Source organism: Ambystoma mexicanum, chromosome 1p, assembly GCF_040938575.1.
Source record: "Ambystoma mexicanum isolate Mex_15411 chromosome 1p, UKY_AmexF1_1, whole genome shotgun sequence".
Lineage (NCBI taxonomy): Eukaryota > Metazoa > Chordata > Amphibia > Caudata > Ambystomatidae > Ambystoma > Ambystoma mexicanum.
The window spans coordinates 431,440,476-431,466,207 of NC_090921.1; the positions used below are offsets into that span (position 1 = coordinate 431,440,476).

The window sequence follows — 25,732 nt, forward strand, 5'->3', positions numbered from 1 at the left end:
GCCTGGACGCCCTCGGGCTTTGGCACCATTTAACATACCATAACATAACATTCACAAATCCCAGCATGTGGAAAATAGCTTGGTGGGTTAATGCACCTGCGACATGGATATATATACATAAACTGGAGAACATTGTTTTCAAACTACTTAAGTGTTTGACTCAGGATTTTAATGTTTACATGGTGAACTAAGCTGAAGTAATAAAATACATTATAACAGCAGCAAAACGGAATTTAGTTTTCTGCATGTACCATATAGTATGCTTTTACTCTCATACCCGTAACAATCCATTAGAATTCTGTTATGTCATGTTACTGGGATGTATACCACACACCGCTGCAATTTGCATGATCTCCAAATTCGCTGGAGGATCTGAAGAAGAGGTAGCAGGTCCTCGGTGTGTGATCAGCCTCTATAAAGTGACCAAGGCAGAAAAGATCCTTCACCATAAAGCAATCCTTATGCATCATGAAGGAGAGGACTGCTTCATGTGGTTCTTAATATACGGTAGTAAAAGATCTGGCAGAGAGCTAAAGATGTCTCCAGGCAGATTTAAAAAATAACTGGCTAAACGAACTTGAATGGAATATTTTACTATTGGGGCAATAGGCCCTATTTTGTATACCATCTCCTCTTTTCCAGAGTTGCATTTCAGAAGAGTTTGCGAAATAGGTTACAGCAAGATGCTGACCATTTACATTATTCCCAGAGTTGATTAATCAGCCGCTGTGGGGTGAGCATCCCAGACACAGCATGCCTCTCCCAAGCCTGCGTGCAGCCACCTCGAGTTTGCGTAATGTCCCATTCCGAGACAGTGTTCCGTCTTACCCGAGCCGTCACACTTCCGAGCGCAAGGGACATCCCTCCATAGAACCCAAGGGCAGGGGCGTTGCTAGGGGGGGCTAAGGGGGCTATAGCCCCTGATCTTTTGGTTGTAGCCCCGGATAGAATCTCAGGAGCTACAGCCAAAAGACTAGCTAGCCCCCAGTCCCAACAGTTCAGACATCAGCGTAGCCCCGGGTCTTTTCCAGACCTAGCAACTCCCCTGCCCAAGGGCTCTCCGACGTGCGCTCCCTTGTGATTCTTTCTATTGCACAACATTTACCCTGGTTTTTACTGTAAACGAAGAGTCATTGATTCTCTGCGTAATAATCAAAGCTCCATAGTCATCTTGGGTAGGCTCCACAAGTAAGCTGTATTCCAGTAACATTAAGATGGTATACATGAACCACCGGGTCCCATCACCCAGGCTAGGACTCTTCAACTGACACCCAATGGAAACTTAACTACAGGCACTCCTACCTCTCAGCCAAACATTCTCTCATGCATTCCCAAGCACCTGCATTCACACCAAGCACCATACAACACTCTAGAATCACACAACTGATTCCATAGGGTCATTCACATAGGGTTCAACCCAGCAAGGATCAAGATTCTACTCGCATGCACGCGAGGCAGAAGACACCATCAGATCTCTCATGCGTGTGCCCCAACCCTTCAGGGACATATCGGTCACCACCATCTCTTGATGGGACGACGCCTACAGAGGCCGGCCCATCAGAACGTTCTGGTCCTCCTTCTTCACCCAGAACAAAGGTTCAGTAACATGTGACAGCAGGACCCTGCCTCGGTTGGTTAACATGCATGTCACCAAGATCGATTCATAAAATGAAGGTCACGTGTGGGAGATCAGCAGAAAAGACTCAGTCTTCCTGCTTTTGGAGGTTGATAAAACTAGTGCCATTGAGTTGGGAAATAGTATCAACACAATGTAACCAAGATTAGAGCATGTGGAGTTGTTTCAAGAATTGTTCGCATATCCCACTGAGTTGTTTAAAGCATTCTTTCATTTGTTTTTTGTCAGCTGAAAAAAATATATTTTATGCAGCTGCAGTCGCTATTGTGCAACTAAATGTGTGGCATTACGCTTTATTTACAATCGCGCAATAGTGCGTTTCTGAATTGCTCAAGGCAGGCACTGCTGCAATCTTCCTACCTGTTCTTTAGTGAAACTCTCCGGCCTGCTCCAACTGCGATGTGAAATGCTCACCAAACCACAGAAACGAACGACGTTAGGAGAATGCTGAGCAACATGGAAGTGGGGATCGTTCAGAGTTTACCCAAATCTATTTACCCGGGCATATATGGGGGTTGTGTATATGTGCCCCCTATGCCCTATGATTGTCTGGCCCCAATATGACTAGGGATATAATATAATATGGCATTTATAACGCGCCTATACACAAGTGTTTCAAGGCGCGACGAGGCAAGGGAGGTCAAACAGAGGGAAGACAGAGACAGCAATCCTACTAGGCCAGGTGACATTGAGATCACGCAACTGCAGGGGAGGGGGCAGGGAAAAAAGTGCGGGTGGAAAGGGCAGGGGGCAGTGCACTACATAGGATAACAGTAAAATAAATAAGATGGTAAATAAAAGTGCAGCCAGCTGGTGGCAAGTGCAAGGGTAAGTGCAGACATCAGGTGTCAAGTGCTAGTATAGGCTGCAGGGATACAGAAACAGTCCCCAAGTGCAAGGGTTGCCGGGGGGCAGTGCAGGTGTGCAACTGGCGGGGAGGGGACCTGGGCCAGAGATCAGAGGGTAGCCAGGTAACCAGTGCAGTTTCAGATTCAGCCAGGCGATCAGCAGGGGAGAGGAGGAGAGAAAGCAGAAGCAAAGAGGAAGGTCTTAAGGTGCTTCCGGAACCGGAGGTGGTTCTCCTCAAGATTGTGAGAGACAGGGAGGCTGTTGCAGAGGGAGGCCCAAGCAGAAGAAAGAGATCTACCAGCAACTCACTGCTAGGAGAAGCGACTAACCCTGAGGGAGTTGGAGGCAGATGAGCGGAGAGCTCGAAAAGGAAGATATTTAGGGAGAGAGAGTTGAAGTTATTTAGGTTCCAGGCCCTAGAGGGCCTTGTGGACAATGCATAGGATTTTGAACGTAATCCTCGCTGCCACTGGGAGCCAGTGCAGAGGTTTCAGTCCTGGAGAGATACGATCCCTGGGCTTGAGGCAAAGGATAAGTCTCGCAGTCCTGTTTTGTATGAGTTGCAGAGGGCGGACAGTCGAGGCAGGCAGATTTAGAAAGAGGCTGTTGCAGTAGTCCAGCCTAGAGAGAACCAGAGCTCTGGAGACAGTGAGCATCTGGGGAAGGAGAGGAAAGGAAGAATACCTCTGAGGAGGTGTAGCTGGTAGTGTGACTTCTTAGAGACGTCAGAGATGTGAGGAGAGAAGGAGAGGGTTGAGTCGAAGATGACCCCAAGCTTTTTAGCCTCACAGGTGGGAGCAGGAAGCATGATCGGATATCAGTAAACATCAAGTGGAAGAGGTTTCCCTGGTGAGTCTCGATGACAAGAGACACAGAGGGCCACTAATAATGATATGTTGCTTATACAACATTGACTGCTACAGTCAAGTAAGGATCTAAATAAGATGGGTCGCTCCCTCTTAAGCTTCAGAAAGGACCCTCATCCCCAAAGAACATCTTGCCAATCGCTGCTCGCTCCATTCTACTTCTCTTCTTTTTTTTATTTGTATACATCCAAATTCAATTCTATAAAACCTAATTCATTCAAAACTCTGTGTTTCCAAAGCCAGAAACGTTTTATTACCACCTGAGACCAAAAATCATCAGTGTCTAACCAGCTACTTTTGTCTACAAAACGTGAGAAATATTTGATTCTTACAGACCTATTTGCATCTCATAAAACCAAGAAATGTTTCAGATTCTGAACTGACGAGCTTCCACAGGGCTCACAATTTCCATCAGTTACATGGAGGGTCATTCCGAGTAGGGCGGTAAGGGTTAACGGTCACCGTTAACGAGACCGGTGCCGTTAAACCCTTACCGCCCTATTCCGAGTTCCCTTTGCGGGTTGGTACTTAACGCCTGCTTTTTGCAGGCGTTAAAAAACCAACCCGCAAAGGGACCTAGAAGCTAATTACGGCACCGTAATTTACGGTGCCGTAATTAGCGCCTTCCCCATTCCCATTGAGCCCTATGGGGCCAAAATGGGAATGGGGAAGGGCCCTTGGTGAATTGGGAATTACCGACCCCGCCAACCTTGGAATGGGGCGGTAATTCCGCCATTCACCATGGCGGAGTCGGAAAGATAACGGCGTCAACCAAGGCGCTAATAGCGCCTTGGTTAACGCCAGGGTCGGAATGAGGCCCATGGTCTTTACTTCGAATGCTCCTTAGTTCTCCTCAGTTCTTCAGTCTCAATAATATTAAGTCTGAATCGCAGGAATTTCCAGTCTCCACCTTGGATTTTGAAATGTACTCAAGTAGGGAAGCCGATAGCCTATTGGTTTATCAGTTACTGGAAATTATCTGAACAAGATGATTCGCTTATCCTGGCCTTGGTCTCTATCCAGTCTCTAGTAATTATTTCATTTTCACATTCTACTTCTAACCCTCTTAACATCCCCCTTCACTGTTCCCCCTACACATCCCATCAACTTCTAATACTCCTGCACCTTATTTGTAACCCCTTGGGTGGGTCCCCAAGTACAGAGCGCCACTGGTTCCCAGTAAAGTTTACGCTTCATAAATCCAAAAAATGCATACAAATCCTGTTATTACCAAAAACTGTATTCCTCATGTTATCAGACCATCAAAAGTGCTGGGATCCAAGCCTGTGCATGCAGGTTGCACAGAGCGGGAGAGGCCCCGCCTTATGTGCAGCTTTATGTGTGGAAATGTCCATGGGAAACAGCCATTATTATTATGGTATTTATTCAGCGTGTACCTGGCTTTGAGAGGTATACAGCAATACAGATACACAACAGAGTACTTAACAGAGGTATGCAACAGCACAGATGCACAACGTAATGCTTTTCAGAGGTAACAACAGAACAGATATACAGAGTGGGTAGGATACAGAGGGGCACAGAGGAGGGGTTATGGCGGCAAAGATTGGCGGGGAGTAAAGGGATAGACAACGTCTAGAAAGTCAACATTGGGTCCTCTGTGATATGATGCTGCATTTTGCATTTTTTAGATAGGACATTCTCCATTTTCAAAGTGGTTTGGCATACAAGGGAGATACAATGTACACACTGGTAGTAGAGAGTGCCTACTTGCATTTGAAATGATCCCTTGCAACTAGGGCTGGCTGAAATGTAGACCTGCGTTAAGTGTGAAATTCACATTGGAATCCACTTCCACACGTTACGCGAAATTAGCATTACGGTTCCGCACCACTGACATTTCACCACCAAGGAAATGTTGCCCGGTGTTTTGTGCCGGGCCGTGGACACAATGAAACAGCAAAACGGTTCTGTTTTCACTCTTGCGCCGTGTGAAAGCAAAAGCGCATGTTCTCATGTTGGTTTCACGAGAAACTTTGGACAGTTCTTTTACAATCCGCGCTGGTTTTGTGCACCGACACGAGAAATGTTGCATGCTTTTTTTGATTTGTGCAAAGTTCCTGCAGCGACACAAACTTTGTGCGGTTCTTTCCAAAGCGTGTTAGTTTCATGCAGAGACACGAGAAACTGTGTGCTTGGTATTTCCAATCCGAGTTAGCTTCGCGCAGCGACACGAGAAACTTTGCACAGGGTTTTTCGATCGTTGTTAGGGTTGTGCAGGGACATGAGAAACTTTGAGCGCCTCCTTTCGATACGTGGATGTAGCGGAATGGGGGAGCAGGGTGAAGCGGGTCGGAATCTGACAGATTTTGCTTTTGAGGATGGCGGAGCAGAATCTAACAATTTCGCCCACCTCTACTTGCAACGGGAGTCCAATTTGGAAAAAGATAGTTCTAGGTGACTGCCTACGGTGGGTGCCACATCAGGGGCAATAGGCTGTGCCGTACTGAACCTATCAAATCTGGCCCAGTTGCAATGAAGGGTGACTCAAAACAGCACTTTGCCTGAGGGTGCTTAAAACCATGCATCTGCTGCGCTTGCCCGTCCCTCCCAGACAACAACACACTCAGTCCCCACTCAAGCATGCCAAAAGGGTGGAAGTGCCGGGCGCACCGCTGCTGCTCTCAGTCCAGGTATGACAGGTGCACGCTCCCGAGAAGATAAGCCTGCGCCCTTGATGTGATCACCATATATGCACTGTACTGTGCAAATTTGCATTTCCCGCTACTACACACACACACACTGGCGCACACACACACACGCACACACTCCTCCAAAGGCCAGCTGTGCCTTGTGCAATTATCTCAGCTGAGCTGACAACACTGGGGAACAGACAGACACGCAGAAGGAAGCCGAGAGCAACAGCGGGCACTACAGAGCCATGAAATCCAGGCGAGACAAGCTGAAAATCCCCTCTCTTACTTTGGAGTGAGTATCCCCGGATATCGGGGTTTTCTGCGCTTTTTTTATGGCATTGACCAGGAAGGGGAGAGGGGGAGTATACCAGGGCAGTGCCGGATTGACAGCAGCGCAGGCATCAGCAGGAAAGCGATTGGCATTTGCTTCATGTTCGCGAACAAGAAGCGATATGAGCGCGGCGGGTCTCCCCCGATTGAGGGTTCCCTTCCCCAAACCGAGATGGAGGCGAGGCAAGAAGTGAGCCGAGGTCGGGGTGCTCCATGTCGCGCTAACGCACCGCGGTCGCAGGGAACCGATCCATTCCTCGCTGTTCTGGCAACACAGAGAGGCGAAATGGGCTCGGCGCCTGTCGGCTTCCCCTGCCTCTCTCCGGGTACACGCGAAGCTCGCTTCCCGGAGAGCGCGATTCCGGAGATGCAAGCGTCACGACTGGGCAGCGGGACTCATAGGGATATCGCGACATGTTTTCACGATATCAGAACGGGATGTGCGCGCAGACCGCTTCCTTCGTGATGTATCCCGCGTTCGTGTGTACCAGAGCAAGTCCACACGCTGCTGGCCAAGTAAGGCCCCGTTGCAAGTCTTCCGGAACACCACCGAGTCTCCTCGGGTTGGCTCCCTGTTGCCATGACTGCGAATCCTTGCGAAATTAATGGGACCCTCTCATCTAGCAACAAATGAAATATTAGTGCCCCTCGAAACAGCGATTAATTGCTCCGCCCCTAGCTCGTGAAATTAACCGAAACTATATTGAGGCGACAACGATTCAGCATTTAAAATAAGAACCCGCCTTCTCGACCAAAGTCGAGATATGCACTTTCCTGGACGTACCCCCTTGCACCGCTGTTTTAAATGCCACAAAAATCGCAGTTCAGGTGCTAGCCGACAGCATGCCTGGCAGTGAGCAAAACACCCAAATAAATACAACTAAATTAATATGGGTCCAAATAAACGATAGGGTGGGTGTGTTGAGTCAGGGAGACGCTCTTCGGTACCTCACACCATAGCCATGCCTTATCATATTTGCTTTAATATGTTACGGCCCCCATCACTCCAAGCCACTACCAGACATCATTTACTTCAATATGCCAGTAACTTCATCACTGCCCCCATAAACACCCCCCACCACCTCTGCCGCCCCCCGAGCTCCCAGGGGCTACTCAGCAGAGTTTCTCCTGGGGAAATCACTAGGGGGGCGCTTCGTGCTTCACAATTCGATTACTATGGGATTCGGAGGCTGGTGTTAGGAGGTTGCTAGGCAACAGGATCCTACAGCTTGCAATTATCTTTGGTCTGCATCTTTTTTTGCGGGATTCCGGTATTATCCGGAACGGCCTGTTGTGCTGCCCTCCATATTTTGCGCACATGATGTTTACCCTCATTGGGTGTTTTGTATGCGAGTGTGTGTTACCTCACCACTGACTGAGGGTACAGTGCGCCTGCTGCTCTCTCTAGTGGTGGGCTGGGTTGCTGCCCCGCCCTTCGTGCCTCCATGCCCCATTGCCCGCACAGCATCCTGCACTACCCCCACAGAAAGCTACGTCCCCGCCCGAGCTTTTCCCAGGCTTTTCCCGGGCACCGGCGGGCGGGGGTTCGGGTATTTCTCTTGCCGTCGCTTCCTGGCGGCTGCCTCTGTTAACCTTTTAAGAAATATTAACCAGCTTCAGGTTTCACGCTTCCCGCGTGCTGCAAGGCTGGCACCCTCACACTGTCGTCTGACAAGAAAAATACGTAGATATGCATTTTTCCCGCGTTATTATATTATACGGATGCTATATGGGCATTTCAATGCGCTGTAAACACAGAGAGCTGCTAAAAGAACAGCTGGACTCATGAAATACAAACAGTCGTGTGGTAGGCAGTGCACGTCATTTTTTATTTTTTGTTTCAAAGTGGCCAGTTTGATGGATTACTTCGCGGCGCAGCATGTAATGGTTGTGAGCCGTGGTAGTGGACAAACATTCTTAAAAATGCATAATTTGCAACACATTTTTACCAAAACATTGCCCTAGGGTAGTAGTACTCACACATTCTGTCACAAAACCAGTGAATCCGTCCGAACGTGGCCCCAAACTGCCCCTGTCTGTCCATGTGACCCAATTCCTTACACAGCTTCTTGTCATGTGCTCCAGTCTCCACACAGCCGGTCCATTGTGGCCCAACTCTGAAGCCTGTCTGTGCATGTTCTGAAATCTGCTTGCAACCCTTTAGCCATGAGCCTGAAACACATTCCACTCTCTGCCATGCACCTCAGCTTCCTCACAAAACTAGAAGAGTCCAAACCCCACTCCTCCTCACCAGATGTGCATCTATCTCCACGATTGTGTCTCACAAATGCTCAATGTGCTGGCCCCCAGGAAGCCCTTTAAACATTCCCACAAGAAGAAAGACCACCAACCACACCTGCCTCAATTAAGAGAGCAGAGTGCTAGAAAGGAACTGAAGGAAGACGTTCCTGAAAAAACACAAAATGGTGTACCACGGACAGGTCCAGATCTAGAAGGCAGAAATGGCAAAGTGCTAAAAAGCCTATGCTGTACACCACGTAGATTTTGCATAATGAGCCCAGAAGACAATTGCAAAATATCAAGGAACTAAACATCTCTTCAGCCAGTAACACCACACCGCAATACTCTGTCTCGAAACATTTAAAAAAACAACCGTCTGCCAATTTAAGAACATCTGGACCGAAAAAGCTAAACAACAACAATACTCAACCAAGCAAGCAATAGGACCAGCAGTTGGCAATGGGAGACCTTTGCCCCTTAATAATAGAATAATTCAAGAGCACAGTCAACACCATCAACCCTGAACACTCGTGCCCTCCGAACATGTGCCAAACATGTACCAAACCATAACCAAAGAATCCAGGCTCAGACCCTTCTTACGATTACGCCTCTGCAGATCAAAAGAATAAGACCTTGTCTTGTGAGCTTTCCAAACTGCTTATGTTAAGGCACTACTAAACACATCATAGAGATGCACCTGTGAGCTGCTGCCCCATGTCCACCACACCTGACACTACAGAAATCCAACAGAAATAAATCTAGCAACAGCTCGGAGATCATGTTGTGGAAACCAACAACACCGATTCAGCACAAGGAGTGGAACATAATCTAGCATTTCATCCATACAGGACACACTGAAAAACAACACAATGAAAACACACCAAGAGGACTAATACCCCTGTACCTTTCAGCAGCCTTTGGCACCATTAGTCAGGAATTCCTCTTAAAACTCCTGGATATCGGATTGTAATTGGTTATTTATAACGCACTTAATACGCAGAGGTTCGAGCGTGTTGCCCCTGGGCTATCCTCCCGGGATTGCAGGAACCACACCATGCTAGATCATGTCCTTCTACTCGCATTGGATATAAACAACTTACTTGCCCCACGTCAAGCCCCCTACCTGCAATCCGAGCTGTGGAGTACTTGAAAGATTGTTCCTATCACCATCGCCTTTCTACGTCTACATCACCTGCTACATCTACGTGTATGATTCTCCAATTACCAACAAACTCGCCCAAGCATCAACCCCAAACCAACCAGACCCTGGCACTTGCTGCTTCATTTTAGACTCGTGCATGATACATTATCTAGAACTAATCCCAACTAAAGTGGAATTTATAATATACAACACCAACACAAACAAACAAACATCTTTTTGAGAGCCGGAAGAAATGGCAACATGCCCCAGCAGAGCAAAACATAACGACCACAAACATTGCGTTAAAGGCGCAGTAAGAAGGTGTGTCTTCCAACTCCAATCAACCCAGCACATCGTACATGACTGGTACGCTCAGACTCATTTCCAGGCATGACCACTCCATTAGCTTCTACCTGGCCCGACCAGAGTATTTTCTAAACTGCACACAAAGAATTCAAAGCACAGCAGCTGGACTTCTGCTCAGAATTGAAAGATAAGGACATGTCAGAAGGGCTCTATGAACTCTCCAGTGGCTCCAGGTGTGACACAGAATACACCAAGACAACATTCATTCTCTACAGCCAGAGCCCTTCCATCCAGCGACCCCCAGGCAAATTAGAAGAAAGGACCAATCGGATAGCGATAACTTATCAGCCATCTTCGACTGGGACCCAAAGACCCAATGAAAGATCTCAAAAACAGGAATGCACTGAAGGCGGGTTCCAACAAGACCAATTGCACCTAGATGCCCAAAGACACTCCAGTGCAAGTTTTAATTTAAGAACCCTCCCCCACCCTTCCCTCAAGCCAGCTGCTCCCTCAGTACTGACAGATAATAGATCTTGTGTCGTCCTCTTTGCATAAAACACATGGCCAAGAGTCACTGCTACAAACCACATAGGTTTATACAGGCCCACAGGACTCACTCAGTTACTTATGATCTGCAGTCATGAACAGATCAGGTGTTGCAACCTCCTCTACTTGTATCCCCTTTGATCCCCCCCCCCACTTTGCTTCAGATCCATAGTTCATAAGAGTACCAACATGGCAGACATACTACTTCACATTACATTAAATGTGCCCCAAGCAGCTCTGCACACTATAGGCCTGATTCACAGAAGTGTTTTATAATGGCGCATTCCCACAGGAAAATGCTCCATGAATCAGGCCCTGTATATGTGCTCTTGTCTCATCACCAAGCTCCTTTCAGCCTCTGTGCTTGTACTATGTGCATCAACCACCTTACACTACTTATCCATCCAACTTCCTCACAATGGGAGTCCATGCGGCTCAGATTTACCACGCTGTCCAGCCACATGTCCTGGATCAGGGCTCCTTACATTGTGAGTCCATTTGCTCCAAACATCCTCACAATATTTTACCCTACGCCCAAAGACTACATAAATAGGTGAAAAGGAGATGTGGTGAGATTTTTGCAAGAAGAGTTTAGTGGCAACACTCTTTGTCCTACCAGTCAGAAGTCGTAGCCAGACCAGATCCCCCATCCCATGCTGAGAGCGGTGTAAACCCTCACAGCTTTCCCAGGGACAGGGGAAATAATTGAAAGCATTCCAAATTTCCTCAGGCAAGGACCATGTGGCAGTCGTAGTGGAAGGTATCTCTAGTGTGTAAGATACTACAAGTGTATACGTGTACTAAAATCCCAGTGTGGGAGACTTCAAGAGTTTGGTCAAGACATCAGCTCTGAGCCTTGTCCAGAGCTTACTAAGGGTATCCTATTATAAATCCCTTGCTCATTTGCATAACAAGTGACTGAAATACAGCAGCTCCTGATGAATGTTCACCATTTTTGGGTTCAATAACAGAAACATGTCGAACTATACAAAGGCGAATGTAAAACTAAGTGGTATTACATGGAGTCATAATAACTCCTTGCGATCTGATATTACATTCCAGACTTCATCAAACTACCCAGGTTTTGCACTTTACGAAACTGCTCCTACCTCGTAAGAATACGAGTCCCCGACTGCACACTTTGCACGTTTTTGATTGTTTGCAGTTTTTTTTGTCTCTGATTATTACATTATGTATCTTGTATGTAACACAGCCATTTCTGATTTTTTAATATTTATGGAATAAAATAATCTTTGTATTTCTTTGGTATCCAATCTGGCTTTTACTACACATATACACCTGTAGTTTCTTCCACAGTAGAGTTGCCTTTGATTTTCCTTACCCCTATGTTTTTTTAATAATGTTCCTAGTCCATGGAGGGGTATGGAGCGCACATTCGTTTTTGAATTGGTGCGTCCCAGTATTGCTCCTTTTGTTCTTTACAGCCGTAGTAGAAACCACCCAGCTTGCCCCAGGCAGGAGTGCAAGTCATGGATGCCATCTTTCTCTTTTCAATGCCCAATCACCTACGGTCCAGATACACCTTATTGGGGAGAACAAATGGCACTCAAGTGCTTTTGGGCTTCAGACTGTGGCTGCTAGGGTGTCCCAATCGAGTTGCTCAAGGCTACACTGAGTGCATCCACCAGAACACTTGGCCTCAGAGTGTAGGGATCCCATCAAGCCAGCATCATTTCAGTGTCTACCAAATTAGTGACCTTGAACACGCTTAGATAGCCGTTCATGGGACTGGTCCAAGGTATCTATCATGAAAGAAAGCAAATAAGCAAATTCTGTAATGAAAACCCACTGGCCACCTGCCAATTTCCTCATAAAGGAGCCCACAATTCACCTAATCTGCCTTATATAGATGGTGGCATATTTAGGTAAAAGTGGCCTTCGCAGTGGGCTGCACCAGCCAGTAATGACCTTGTAGCCCAAGTTAGGCCCTTCAACATGGCATGACAACCATTACCGCCCTTAGCATCTGGGTGCTATGTTGTTTCTTTTTGGAGAACCTGTTTGCACAAGACACAAAAACTGGTCAATCAAAAAAGAAAACAAAACTACAAAACAAGATGGCCAACATGGGACAACTACGAGAGCGCATTCAAAGGTGAAAAAGCTGCTGGTTTCCATTGTAGCAAGAGAAGGCCCGGCTGGGAAGCTGATTCTTGCAAAGGAAAGAGACAGAAGGTCATTAGAATGGGAGCAACCAGGAGGAAGGAAGTGACAGACGGTTCAGAGCAAGGGCTTGTATTGGCAGATAGAACCCGCTTTTCAAGCTTGCTGATTGGCCCCCATGCTCATCCCAGGTCCTTACCAACATGGTCCAAGTGTGGTAAACCAGCAGACACCAGGCCATCCCTGTTCTGAAAATAACTACAAATGCAGTTCAGTCACAACAGCAAATAAGTTTTGCCCATCGTAGGCAGAGCATTAGTGCTGAAAAGTGTATGAAATCCGTGGCACCAAAATAATAATTTGTAATGCATATGTTGTGCATGCCAAGTTTACAAAAATTGCTAAATTAGGACAAGTCAGTGTATTACGTGCTTCCAGTACCCCTCCAAACCCTCAACCAGTGCTCCAGAAAAAAATGGGAGCGAAAATAACAAGTATATATTTAAAAGTGTCTCTCTAATGACTGAGACACAGCAATGAAACATACCTCTCACAGCAGTGCTAAAGGTTCTGGTTGATGCAGAGAGAGGAAGGGATGCTGGGTAAAAATGATTAAGTTGAGACAAAAGTGCCGAATGAAGTAGGTTGAGGAAACTTGGCCAGGGCTCTGTCTGGGTCATAATAACAGCAAGAGGTTTGGGAAAAATGAATTAAGCCCAGTGTGCATTGGGCATTTAGTGATTCAATCATACAGCCCTTTTATCAGAAACACATTTCTAAGGTTTAAAGATCTGTTGTCATTCCCATGTCCCAAAATACTCTTTATCATCACACAAAGCAGCCAGTAACCCGCATTGGCGCTATTTGGCCCCTCCCCTTTCTCATAGGGGTATTATAAAAAAAGTACAATTGGAGTGTACAAGACAGTCCATCTTGAAAAGATAACTTTCCTCTGTTTTAAAAATAAATGTTCTCAAGAAAACCAAACAAAATGAATATGTCATAATTTCTATTAGACACAAATGAATAGGTTTATTATAGGTTTTGTTAATGTGTTTTGCTCAATAATAAAACTGTAATTATGACTACAATGTACACTCAAAGTGATCATTAGAAATGAACACTGTGGACCTCATTACGACCCTGGCGGCATGGAGTGAAAGGCGCCGTAAAAGGTGCCAGCGCCCTTCACTCCATACCGCCGCATTACGAGTTCCCCTCGCGGGACACGGTAAGCACACCTGGAAAACCAGACGTGCTTAACGGGTCCCGCAAGGGGAAGAGGGAGCAAACAACGGGCCATCTCGTAATGGCCCGTTGTTTGCTCCCTCTCCCATTCCCATTCAGCCCTATGGGGGCTGAATGGGAATGGGGAAGGACCGTGTCCGGGTCCTTGGAGGGAGGAATTACCGGGCCTTCCGAACTCGGAATGGCCCGGTAAGTACTCATTCCGAGGACCCGGACTCCGACGCGATTTCGGCGGCGGCCATGCCGCCAATAGCGGCATGGTTACCGCCGAACTCGTAATGAGGGCCTGTATATAAATATCCTTTAAAATAAATTAAAATAGCTTCTTTTTTTGTCCTGAATACATACCATTTGACTCTCAAAATGTCCTTAATTCATGGAAAGGGTTTTGATCAGCAGAAAACCAAGGATCTCTTTCTTCTGTCAGTGCCAAAGCAATTTTTAATTGTTCTTGGCTTTCACTGATTGGTTGGTATTGCTGCTGAACCCACACAGGGAAGAGGAAGAAAGGAGATTAGTTTAACTCTGTGCTGATGGTGAATCTTGAGAAGCACCAAACTTTCCTTTCAAGCAGGCTGCGCACATCTTCTGAGGAGTGCCAGCCTCTAGCGTAACTGGAGCCCCCGCAGCCCCGCTGTGCAAAGGGCGCCACCACCACATGTCCTGCGAGGGGGGACCATTGGACTAAGAGAAAATAAATCTGTTTTTTTTTTATTTTTTAAACACTCTGTCTTCATAAAGACATTTTAATAATGTCTTTATGAAGATAGAGTGACTACAAATATAAACGTTCATTTTGAAGTCTGCGTGCTCTCCCAACCCCATGACATGGAAGGCGCTAGACCGGAGGCCTCCATGTCATGGGTTGGGGGAACTCTATGACTTCAAAAATAAATAGCATCTTTTTAAAGTCGCTCTGCCTTCATAAAGAAATTATTTCCATTATGGTTTGGTCGTCCTTAACGGAAATAATGTCTTTACGAAGTCAGAGTGACTTCACAAAGAAACAATTTCTTTTTGAAGTAATAGGGCTCTCCTCAACCCCATGATGTGTGCGTGTGTGAGTGTATGATGAAAGGGTGCAAAATTAAATGTATGGGTGGCTGGGTGTGTGTCAAGTGCATTGTGGAAGGGTGCACACTTAAATGTATGGGTGGCTGCCTGCGTGTGCCTGTATGGTGAAAGGGTGCACACTTAAATGTATGGGTGGCTGCATGCGTGTGCCTGTATGTTGAACGGGTGCACACTTAAATGTATAGGTGGATGCCTTTGTGAGTGTGTGAGTGTGTGGTGAAAGGGTGCACACTTAAATGTATGGGTGGCTGCCTGGGTGGGCGTGCCTGTATGGTGAAAGGATACACACTTAAATGTATGGGTGGGTGACTGAGTGTTCCTGTATGGTGAACTGTGCACACTAAGGACCCGATTCATGGAATTATGTGCACGGTACAAAGTGACTTTGCACTGCCGACACAAACTCTGATTCATGGAACTGTGCAAAGTGTCGTCAGCTCAATGATGTTGCACCACTACTTGTGTTTAATCCCTTGGTTGGTTATTGGTAATCTTCAAACTCGTAGCCCTATTCTTCCTTGTGCTAGCACCTGTGTATGAGGCATTTTGACTCATGCACAAGTACTGGGATGAGGTAGAGGGACATGGAGGTAATGCCTGGCTTAGTTACCTGTAATCTTCATTACTTCTAGTCCCACTCTTCCTCATCCCAGTACTTACCTATGAGGCAAGGAGCCTCATACGTAAGCACTTGGACAAGGAAAAGGGACGTGGAGGTAATTCTGGGCTGAAAAGCTGATATTGGGGGTTGGGGGGGGTATGGGAGAGAGAGGGGATGTATGGGAGTGGTGTGGTATGGGAATTGTTTGATAAGTCGTAATGGTCATCCATGTCCAGGCTGAGCAGGCATGATATGTGGAATTAGTGGCTAGAGAGGCATTTTGGTGCAGCCAGTCTAGTCATTTCTAAGTTTGGCTTGACTTTTATTTTAACTGGGCATCTCTGATAAAGCAGTCCTGCTAAGTGTAATTACCTGGCTAGACTGACATTTGGGTGCTGCCAGTCAAGCTGTTTCTTACTGCAGCACTGTATATCTATCTGGGTATCTGTGATAAAATAACCATGATAAGTGTTATTGCTTTGACTAGCATTTTGGTGCAACCAGTCTAGGTATGTCTAAATGTGGCCTGGCATGCTTTACTGTAATATGTTATTACGTGTCTGACTGGTCTACATTGTGCAGGCAGTTGGACATGTTTTCATTGTGGCATGGCATTTTTAATAGTAGAGCATTATATTAATTAAAGCGTTAAAGTTCCTGTGCACTGCTAGTGACTTGCATGTATTATATTTTTGGATTGGTGTTACCCTACAAAACAATTGCAAATTCTCTGGCCTTTTAGCCAATTTTCCTCAGAAAGTCTGCTCTATAATGCATTAAGACACATATTTATGAGACCTCAAGGGGGTGCGGGAGAATATGGCCGCATAGCCACGCAGCTCCCGCTCCCTCTGGCAAAAAAGTCGAGGATACAGTGAAGGATCCTCCGAGCAAGTGAAAGTCTGAGCGCATTCATGAGCGGACCGACCCTCGAAGGATGTCCAGAGCTGAATAAGGTGAGAGATAAGCTTGGGGACTCAGGAGAAATGAGCGCTGTGCCACTCTACGACCTCCATTGCCAAGCGGCAAAAAGACATTCCAGAAACAGTCACACGCTACAGAGGCCAGGTCCAGTTGCTGGTGGGAAGGAGACCCCTGAGTGGTGATAGAAATCATCCCGCTGACCCCCCCGGATGATTGAGAGCGGCCAGAGGGCCACATGCTGTAAACCCTGAAGTTAGGAGGAGGCCCCTGAGTGGACGTAAAAAGAGCCCCCGCCGAAAGGATCAGGGCGGACCGTAAGGAGGCCGCATGGAGGTGCGGCGAGCATGATCTCATACCACCAGGAGAGCTGGTTGAAGGATGAAAAGGGCAGCTGCCTAGGTGACGAGGTGACGGCGGACCCTGGAGCAGAGAAGCCACGAGCCGCAGCAGAGAATTAGGAGTGAACGTGGAGAGCGAGACCAGTAACCAGTGCGAAAGCCCCCGATGGGAGTTGCAGGTAGGCTCAGAGCCCCCACATGAGCCCATACTAGTGGGCCCATAGCACTAAGCGGGACGCAGACAGAGAGGAGGCACCCCCCCCCCCGCCCAAAGAACAGGTACACCCTGTAGCGACACGCGTGCTCACGCTCAGGCACGCCACAGAAGCGGCAAGGGGACGAGGAGGCCTGGTTCCCTACCCCCACCCACAACCCTGTTGTGGTGAACAACATTAATCTGAGGGCACCCTTCACCCCCGTTGCCCATCCCCCAGGGCACAGCACACAGGGACAATGTCTATGCTCAGAGATAACAGCAGCCGGCAGCAGGAAGAGAGCCGTGGAGCGTCCACCGAAGGAAGGCAATAGCATATTTGAAGTGCTTTGATAAGTGGGACCCACCGGCAAAGAAGCCCCCCCACACGAGGAAGGCAGAAGAGAGCATCTGAGCACAGCGGGGCCAGGGATCACCCCTGATCTAGACCCCGAATGCCCGAGTGACTGGTGGGGAGGCACAAAAGCGGGGACAGGAGATGCGATAGAGCTGTACAGACAGTAGGCTGCCTGCCCCAGATCGATTGACACTTGCAGTAAAATAGTGCAATAATCACTGAGACCGGGCAAGCAAGGTGGAGGCTTCTGGGCCAGTGCACCACGGGAGCGCTTTGAGACCCTCAGGCATAGAGAGGCCCGTGAACCACCAGTGATAGCGAAGGTGGAAGACGCCGGGACAGTAGAGCGGAGGCGGAGACACAGACAAGAGTGTAAGGAAAGGAAAACCAGGGTGACTGGGGACGAGCAGGGTGAAACGGAATCTGCAGAGAAGTGGAACTGCCCCAACAGCACGGACTTGTGCAAAATGGACTAAGGATAGGACGGCGCAGGGGCGGAATAACCCACAAGAGGGCAAGGGTATTAAAGACCATGAAGAGGATACCGAAAGCCCCTTTAAATTGGGATGCATGCTATGGCGCCACATGCAGGGGGCCAAGAGAAGGTAACGAAGAACCCTCCGGGGGGAAAACGAAGCCTGAAATTGACATGTTGATGTCCTCTACAAAGACTCGAGACATTTCCTGGCCAAGATAAAAGCACTCAGGGTATATATACAGGCCTCCCTAGCGGACCTATCCAGAAGAATGCAACAGTGGAAAGCAAAGTCAAAGGTATAGAACATAATCAGCTTAATGCAGATATGGTTGAGATAAAACTGGATACTAGGATGACGGAGCTGGAACTCAGGGAGGAAGAAGTGATGCTCAAAATGGACAACCTGGAAAACAGAGAAAGGCGCAACAACCTGAGGATACTGGTTCTGAAGGAAACGGCCAGAGAAAGCCTGAGGCTAGTAGAGGAGAAAATCCAGTCCCTGGTGAACCAGCTCTTCGAAGCAGAAGGGAGAAAGGTGGTACAACTTGAAAGAGCCCACAGGGGAGGTAACCCTTACGGGAGTGGCCCTCGCTCCATAGTGGTCAAATTCTTGAGTTACAAGGATAGAACAGATTTACTAAATAGGGCAAAACAACAATTTGAAATAGATTTTGAAGGCTCCAAAATCATGGTATATCAGGATATCGTGATACATAGAGCATGCAGACCTCTTACGAAATGGCCGAAGGAACAGGAGATTAGATACAGATGGGGTTACCCTTTCTCGCTGCAATTTGAGGTGGAGGGAGTGGACTATAGGATGACGTCAGTGGAAGAAGCAGAGCAGGCCTTGCGACACCTCACTGCAGACATCGAGGTCACATCTAGAAGCCCACAAGGACCTTCCATGAGTAGAGATGGTGCGAGACCGAAGCCCAGCCCGCAGAGGAGGAGAAGAGGCCCTTCACGAAGGAAATATATGAGGATAGATGGACAGTCACATTGCAAGGAAATTACGGCGAAAGAACGACAGCCAGACTGAGTTTCCGGTGAATGGTGTATGCAAAAGTCTGAAGGAGAATCACTAGGCGGAGTTGATTGATATGAAAATACAAAAGACTTTCCGGAGGAAGTGAGCAGAACTTGCTCCAAAGTGGCCCTCTGTGAGAGAGAGGGAGTCTCCGAAACTCATACTTTACAAAATAAGTTTGGGAAGTTAGTAGTTAAACAGTTAAGTTCTGAATTAGTTGACGGGACTTGCTCTAGGATTGCAGATACCTGCCGGAAGGGAAGAGGTCTACGTACAAAAGGGGATGAGAGTAGAGTTATGTCCATAGCCTGGAATACATGGGAAAAGGAGTATTGGAGGTTCATCCAGAATGGGAGGAGGTGAGGTAGGCAAGGGCCTAACGGTGGGCACACTATATGTAAAGGGTCTCAACTCCCCCACTATAAGATCACTGGTGGCAAGGGAATTCGGTTGTATACTAATTGACCTTTTCACAATTGACCTCGGGAGAATGGACCTCGGAAGAAGTGACCTAATTTAGAAGGTCAATTAGGACATATATACGGGGGAAACTCCCTGCAACCCCCCACCCAATCTAAAACCCTCTGCAAACCACCACCCAATACCCTAATATTATTTATAATCCAAAACCAACCCAATACATATATAAAATAACTAAAATAATATGAAGGTCAATTGTGCAGAAGGTCAATTAGGACATCTATAATTAGGTCAATTGTGCAAAAGGTCCATTGTAAAAGGTCAATTTGGGTAATACCGGGAATTCCGCAAGGCCTTGTTAGACATACTCTTCTTAGAGGAAACAGGTTTTCTTAGTGGGGAGGAGAGGCCACTGAGAGGAGGGGGGATAGGATAGACCTATAGGGCATTGCGTAACGTTAAGAAGGGAGGAGTTGGCATTGCCTTACACAGACAATGCAGATTCGGAGAATGCGTAGCAACAAACCTATTGGAGGGCCAACTGCTAATATTACAGGGCAACCTGAACGGGGCAAAGGTACTGCTGGCGGCAATGTATACCCCCAACCAAGGGCAGGAGGAATTCCTCCGGATGGCATTTAATTCAGTTCAAAGTGTGGAAGCGGACCTGAATATCTTAGGAGGGGATTTAAACTCCTCGGCAAACGAAACCTGGGATAGAAAGACGAGGAGTGATGGGCCTAAGAGTGAGGATGGCAGACATGGACACCTGGGTAGGGCATTGGAGATGCAGGGCCTAGCAGACACATGGAGGAGCCAGCACCCATGGGAGGAAGGATACACTTTCTACTCGCTGCCACACAAAACATACACTAGAATTGTTTATATACTGGTAAACAGGGAACAAAGTGCGAGGGTAAGGGTCAGCGAAATCAAACCAATGGGGTGGACAGACCATGATATGGTAATCGCGACTCTGGGGGTCGAGGGGCTGCACAGACCAGACAGGATGTGGCACTGTTATGAAACACTTTATGGGGACCCACTTTTCCCAGATCAACTGGCCAAAGCAATAACAGAATACTTTGAATATAACAATACAGGAGAGGTACGGGCGGGGATGGGATGTAGGAAAAGCGACCTGGAAGGGCCTTCTGATTAGTGAAGTGGTGAGGAAAAAGAGGGAGAGGAAGCTACTGTAGGACAGATTGAGAAGAGAGATAACGGGGGGGATGAAAAGATGCACGCCTCCAAAGGGGACATAGAGGAGACCAGGGAAGGGTTACTGTCAAAGAGGGTGTAGCTGAAGGCACTGGGGATGTGGGAAACCCTATGGAAGCTGAGATATCTCAAGCAGAAATACTACAAAAAGGGAGATAAAGCGGACTCCTTACTGGCGGCTAGGCTCTGCGCACAGAGGTTTGATAAATCGAGAAGCCCAGAGGGTGGAGATAGCATTTATCCAAAAGATATCGCTGAGGGCTTTGCTTGATTCTACAAAACCCTATACAGAACTGAAGCCACTGGGTGGGATGTAGCACAAGGGGAGTACCTGAGGGACATCACCTTGCCCACGCTTCAAGCTCCAGAAAGAGAGCACCTGGAGAGCCCCATGACCACAGAGGAGGTAAAGAACGCAATATTGCGTCTCCTCAATGGAAAAGCCCCGGGTGAGGACGGATACTCCATAGGGTTCTACAAAAACAAACACAGGGGTCTTGTCACCACATATGGTGAAATTATATATTCACATCTTGGAAATGGGAGAAGCGCCCCCAACATTTAGTAAAGCACTAATCTCAGTGATTCCAAAGGGGGGTAGGGACCCAGCCCAATGTGCTTCGTATCGTCCCATTTCACTCCTGAATGTGGATGAAAAAATACACACGAGGATCCTGAAGCTGCCCCGCCTGGTACACCCAGACCAAATGGGGTTTATAGCTCGCAGGCAGGGCCCAGACATGATCCGAAAGACACTGGGTCTCATAGAACATACAAAAGGAAACCCAGAGGGACAGGTGCACCTGTGTCTTGATGTGGAAAAGGCCTTCAACAGGGCGGATTGGGGGTTCCTCTTCGCTATGTTGAGAAAGATAGGAGTGGGGGAAAGAATGTGTCAGCCGATAGGAGCAATCTACTCGAGACCCACACCATGGGTGGTGGTCAACGGAAAGAAGTCAAGGGAAGTTTAATTGAGCAGGGGAACCAGGCAGGGGTGCCCGCTATCTCCCCTACTGTTTGCGCTGGTGATGTAAACCATTAGGGGAAAAGATACGCAGGGAAGACCAGATAAAAGGATTCGCAGTAGTGGTAGATAACCACAAGATAAGCATGTACACTGACAATATATCACTCTACCTATCCAAAGTGGGTGGATCAGTGAGGAAAACACTAGAGATACTAGAAGATTATGGGAAAGTATTGGGCTTTAAGGTGAATGTCAACAAATCTACTATATTCCCCCTCTGCGAAGAAACGGAAGAGGAAGGAAGGGACTTGCTAGGGCTAGGGATACCAATCGAAAAGCATAGTATAAAGCATCTATGGGTGCAGATATCAGCGGCCTGAGAGGCCCTATGTGAACTGAACTTCCCCCATTACTGCGTAGACTCAATGACGACCTAGAAGCTTGGTCCAAACTAACAATCTCCTGGCTGGGCAGATTGAATGTGCTTAAAATGATGCTACTCCCAAGAGTGCTATATCTATATCAGGCTCTGCCGATAGACTTACCAGACTCGCGCTTTGTAGAACTAAAAAAGAAGATGGTATGATTCCTGTGGCAGGGAAAGAAACAACGGGTGGGCTACAGATTGCTGGTACAGCCCAAGGAGAGGGGGGCCAAGGGGGCGGGACTCCCTGAGATGTGCACCTACTACAGTGCGGCCCAGTTTCGAACTCTAATTCCTCACCTGCAAAAGGACAGTGACAAACAGTGGTTGAGCATAGAGAACTATAAATTTAGGCCAGTCACGCTGGGGGAATGGCTCTGGACGCCCGCCGTGGCGGCCCCAAAGGCTGCACCTCCACAGGATTCTAGGCCCACTGTGGCAGCTGTGGAGGGTCAGGAGGGAGATGGGAGGAGTTATGACGTGGCCATTGCCACTAAGCAATATATGCCCCCCCCCATACGTGGGTCACAAGAGATTCCAGGAATGGCTAGATGCGGGATTAGAGAGAGTAGGCCAAGTCCTTAAAAGGAATACATTTATAGAAGTAGCAAAGCTGGAGGAGATACTGAATATAGGAAAGGTCTCGGTGTTCCAATATCTGCAGCTCAAGGTGGTACTAGTGTCTGAGGATTGGAAAGAGAAATTGCAGAGAGAGTTAACGGGAACGGAAAAGATATTGGATACAGAAAGGGGAATGCGGGGCTCATTTCCAAAATGTACAGGGATCTCTTGGAGGCGCAGGGTGGAATAATTGATGCACAAGAAGAAATGGGAGAAAGACCTGGGAATGGACATGGAAGCGGGACACTGGGAGAAACTATGTGTAAATGCACACCGCACATTGGTGGCATGTCAATATAAACTCCATGGACTCAAGCTTCCCGCTTTAAAGGGCGAAAAATGCAAAACTTAATTTGTGGTAATTCGAACTGAAATGGAAACTATTGCTGCTATAAGTTGTGTCAACTTAAGTGCATCAATAAAACTAATTTGGAAAAAAACACATTTATATCTTTCTCCTAGTGCAGTGTGTGGCATAACCCTGCAGCAACACGTTCGTGCATATTACGCAAGCGTGGTAAGCTAGACTGGCCCAGAGTGTGGTGCGACCCGCTATTTGTTGCTGAGTTGGGGGCCCCCTCAGCATGGCTCACAGGGCAGTCCCCACATTTTGTGTAATGCCACTGGTGCCATCCAGTGGCAACCGTGGACAGCTGCACTAGAAATGGAAGGTTCCCACCTGTACACATTTCGGCAAGTGTGCTGCTGCTCTCTCCCTTCGAAAGTTGGAAGAGTGTATTGCAGATGGGCGGAAAAACAGCAAACACATTGAAGGGCAGTGCCATATCTCCCCCCCCCGCCCATCTCGCCCCTCCCCTGCGCGCGATTGACACCAAACAGGCCCTGTCGCCAGTGAGCCAGCCAAGCCCTTGAACACATGATGCTTGATAAGGTTGTTTCCATCCCTCTTGGGCGAGGACTTGCTGTGACCTGGGTACAGTGTGCAGTGTAATCATTAATGAGGCCACAAGCTGAGGAGAAGGCTGTTGCAGCGTAAAAGAGCGGTGGCGGCCAGGCAGCAGAGAGTGGTGGCGGCCAAGGGCAGGTGGCAGAGACTGCTGACAGCCAGGGCAGGTGGCAATACGCGGTGAGGACCCAGGGTTGAACTGGAAACCAAAGGTGGCCCTGGAAATTTTGCCAAAGTAGCCCTACACTGGATCGTGCGAACAAGCCCAACCACCCCACATATGGGGCGGGGGCTTTGCCATACAAGAAAATGTGGAAAAAATGAGTCCAGGATAAGAATTTTGAAGCCCATTTCCCTCTAGGGATTAAAAAGTAGTTAAGCATTACAAAGAACTGACATATAACATTTGTTAAGAGGGAGGAATATCATACTGGAAGGTTTGCTACAAATTGTTTCCTTCGAAGGAGTTATGGGGAGAAGAGAAGAGACGGAAGGAAGGGGGCAGCAAGCATGGTAGGGAGGGTAAGAGGAGCACACAAGAGCACCAGGGTACACAGACCCACCAGGAGATATCCTGAGTACCCAATAGGCTAGCACAACACAGGGTGGGGGCAGGCAGCACACACAGACTGGCAGGGGCTCATGCCCCAGTGATTGGTGGGGACCAAGGAAACAGAGAGTGGTTGGGAGGCAACAGAGAGTTGTGGGGACACAGAGTGGTGAGATTCAGGCACCAGAGAGCGGTGGGACCCAGATAACAGAGTGGTGAGGGCCCAGGTAACAGAGAGTGGTGAGATGCAAGCAACTGAGAGGGGCAGGGACAGGGAGTGGTGGGAATTCAGCACCAGAGAGGGGCAGGGACACAGGCAATAGAGAATGGTGGGGGCCCAGGCAACAGAGAGAGGTGAGATCCAGGCAACAGAGAGTGGTGGCAGGCAACACCGAGTGGCAGGAAGCCAGACAACACCGAGTGGCAGTGAGCCAGGCAACAGCGAGTGGCAGAGAGGCAGGCAACAGAGAGTGGGGAGAGATCCACGCAATGTAGAGGGTGGGGACCAATTGAACATAGAGTGGTGAGATTCAGGCAACAGAGAGTCATGAGACAAAGGCAGAAAATACAAATGGGGAACCAGGCAAGAGAGAGTAATTGGAGCCAGGTGGCAAAGACTGGTGAGACCCAGGCAATAATGACTTTTGGGGTCAGTTGGGGAAGCAGGCAACACAAAGTAGAGTAGTTGGATCCAGGTTGCAAGGACTTGTGGCGACTTGGAACCAGAGCGTGGACGGTGGGGACAGACAGCAGAGAGAGGTGAAGACCGGGTTGCAGTGGCTGGTGTGAGCAATGTAGCACACATTTGCAGCCAAACAAGCAGCATATATTAGAGTGGATGGAGCCAGGGTGTGTAGAGTGATGGGACCCAGACAGTTGAGTCTGGTAGGATCAACCAGTAGACGCTACAGAGGACTTAACCAGCAGAGAGTGCCAGGGAGCAGCAAGCCATTGGAGCCGGGCAGCAAAGACTGGTGAGAACAATGGCATGTAGCAGATAATGGTGGGGCTTAGGGAAACAGACAGTGATGGGAAGCTGCCAGCAGAGAGTGGCAGATACCAAGGATTTGGTGGTGGGAGCTAATCAGCCAGGACCATCTTAAGCAATTGTGGGGGCCACGCCAGTCACACCTTTGAGGCCCTGGCTGGAATCCAAAGAAATTAAGGTGAAATCTCTGGTCATCCACCTCCATCCCTTTTGTTGTGAAAACCCATTACTTTATATGTTGCGCCAGCAGCAATCAAAATAAGCGTGGGGGCTCCCTTCGAGGCCCCTGATCTCCTTCATCTTTGCTGGAATCATAGTAGGAAAGAAACGGCATTTCAAGAGCAACATTAGCAGTCCATGACAAGGGTACTTGTGTACTAGTGTACGTAGAAAGCACATTTCAACAATAACAGTCACTGCAAAAGTGTACCGTCTGCAGTATAGATGCTAGACAAAGCTCAGTAGCAACATGAACAAGATGCACGGATATCTGATTAGCAGATTCACGGAATTTCATTTTAAAAGTATATACTTCATTGTTTCTGTCAAATATATCGACCTGAAAGCAAGCTCACCAGAGGCCTGTGACATTTGGTTGTCTCCCCAATGGCAAAGCCGGGATATGAGCCTTGAATCTTGGTTTAAAAAGTCTTGAATGTGGCTCCCTAATCACCTCTCCTGACTAATGCTGAAT

At 47.9% G+C, this 25,732-nt stretch overlaps 1 protein-coding gene across 4 annotated transcripts in view; it reads left to right on the top strand.

Annotated features, from left to right (window-relative positions):
- MAST3 (microtubule associated serine/threonine kinase 3) overlaps positions 1-25,732 on the top strand; it is a 1,229,968-nt gene that overhangs the window by 583,984 nt on the left and 620,252 nt on the right. For 2 of the 4 annotated variants that reach the window (XM_069649247.1, XM_069649248.1), the window contains exon 1: positions 6,154-6,297. The exons of 1 other annotated variant lie outside the window; for it this stretch is intronic. In XM_069649247.1, the coding sequence (XP_069505348.1) occupies positions 6,251-6,297 (47 nt within the window). In that variant the 5' untranslated portion in view covers positions 6,154-6,250. Of the gene's footprint in view, positions 1-6,153; positions 6,298-25,732 lie in introns of those variants that run through there. One more of the 4 variants, XM_069649252.1, reaches the window with a different exon arrangement.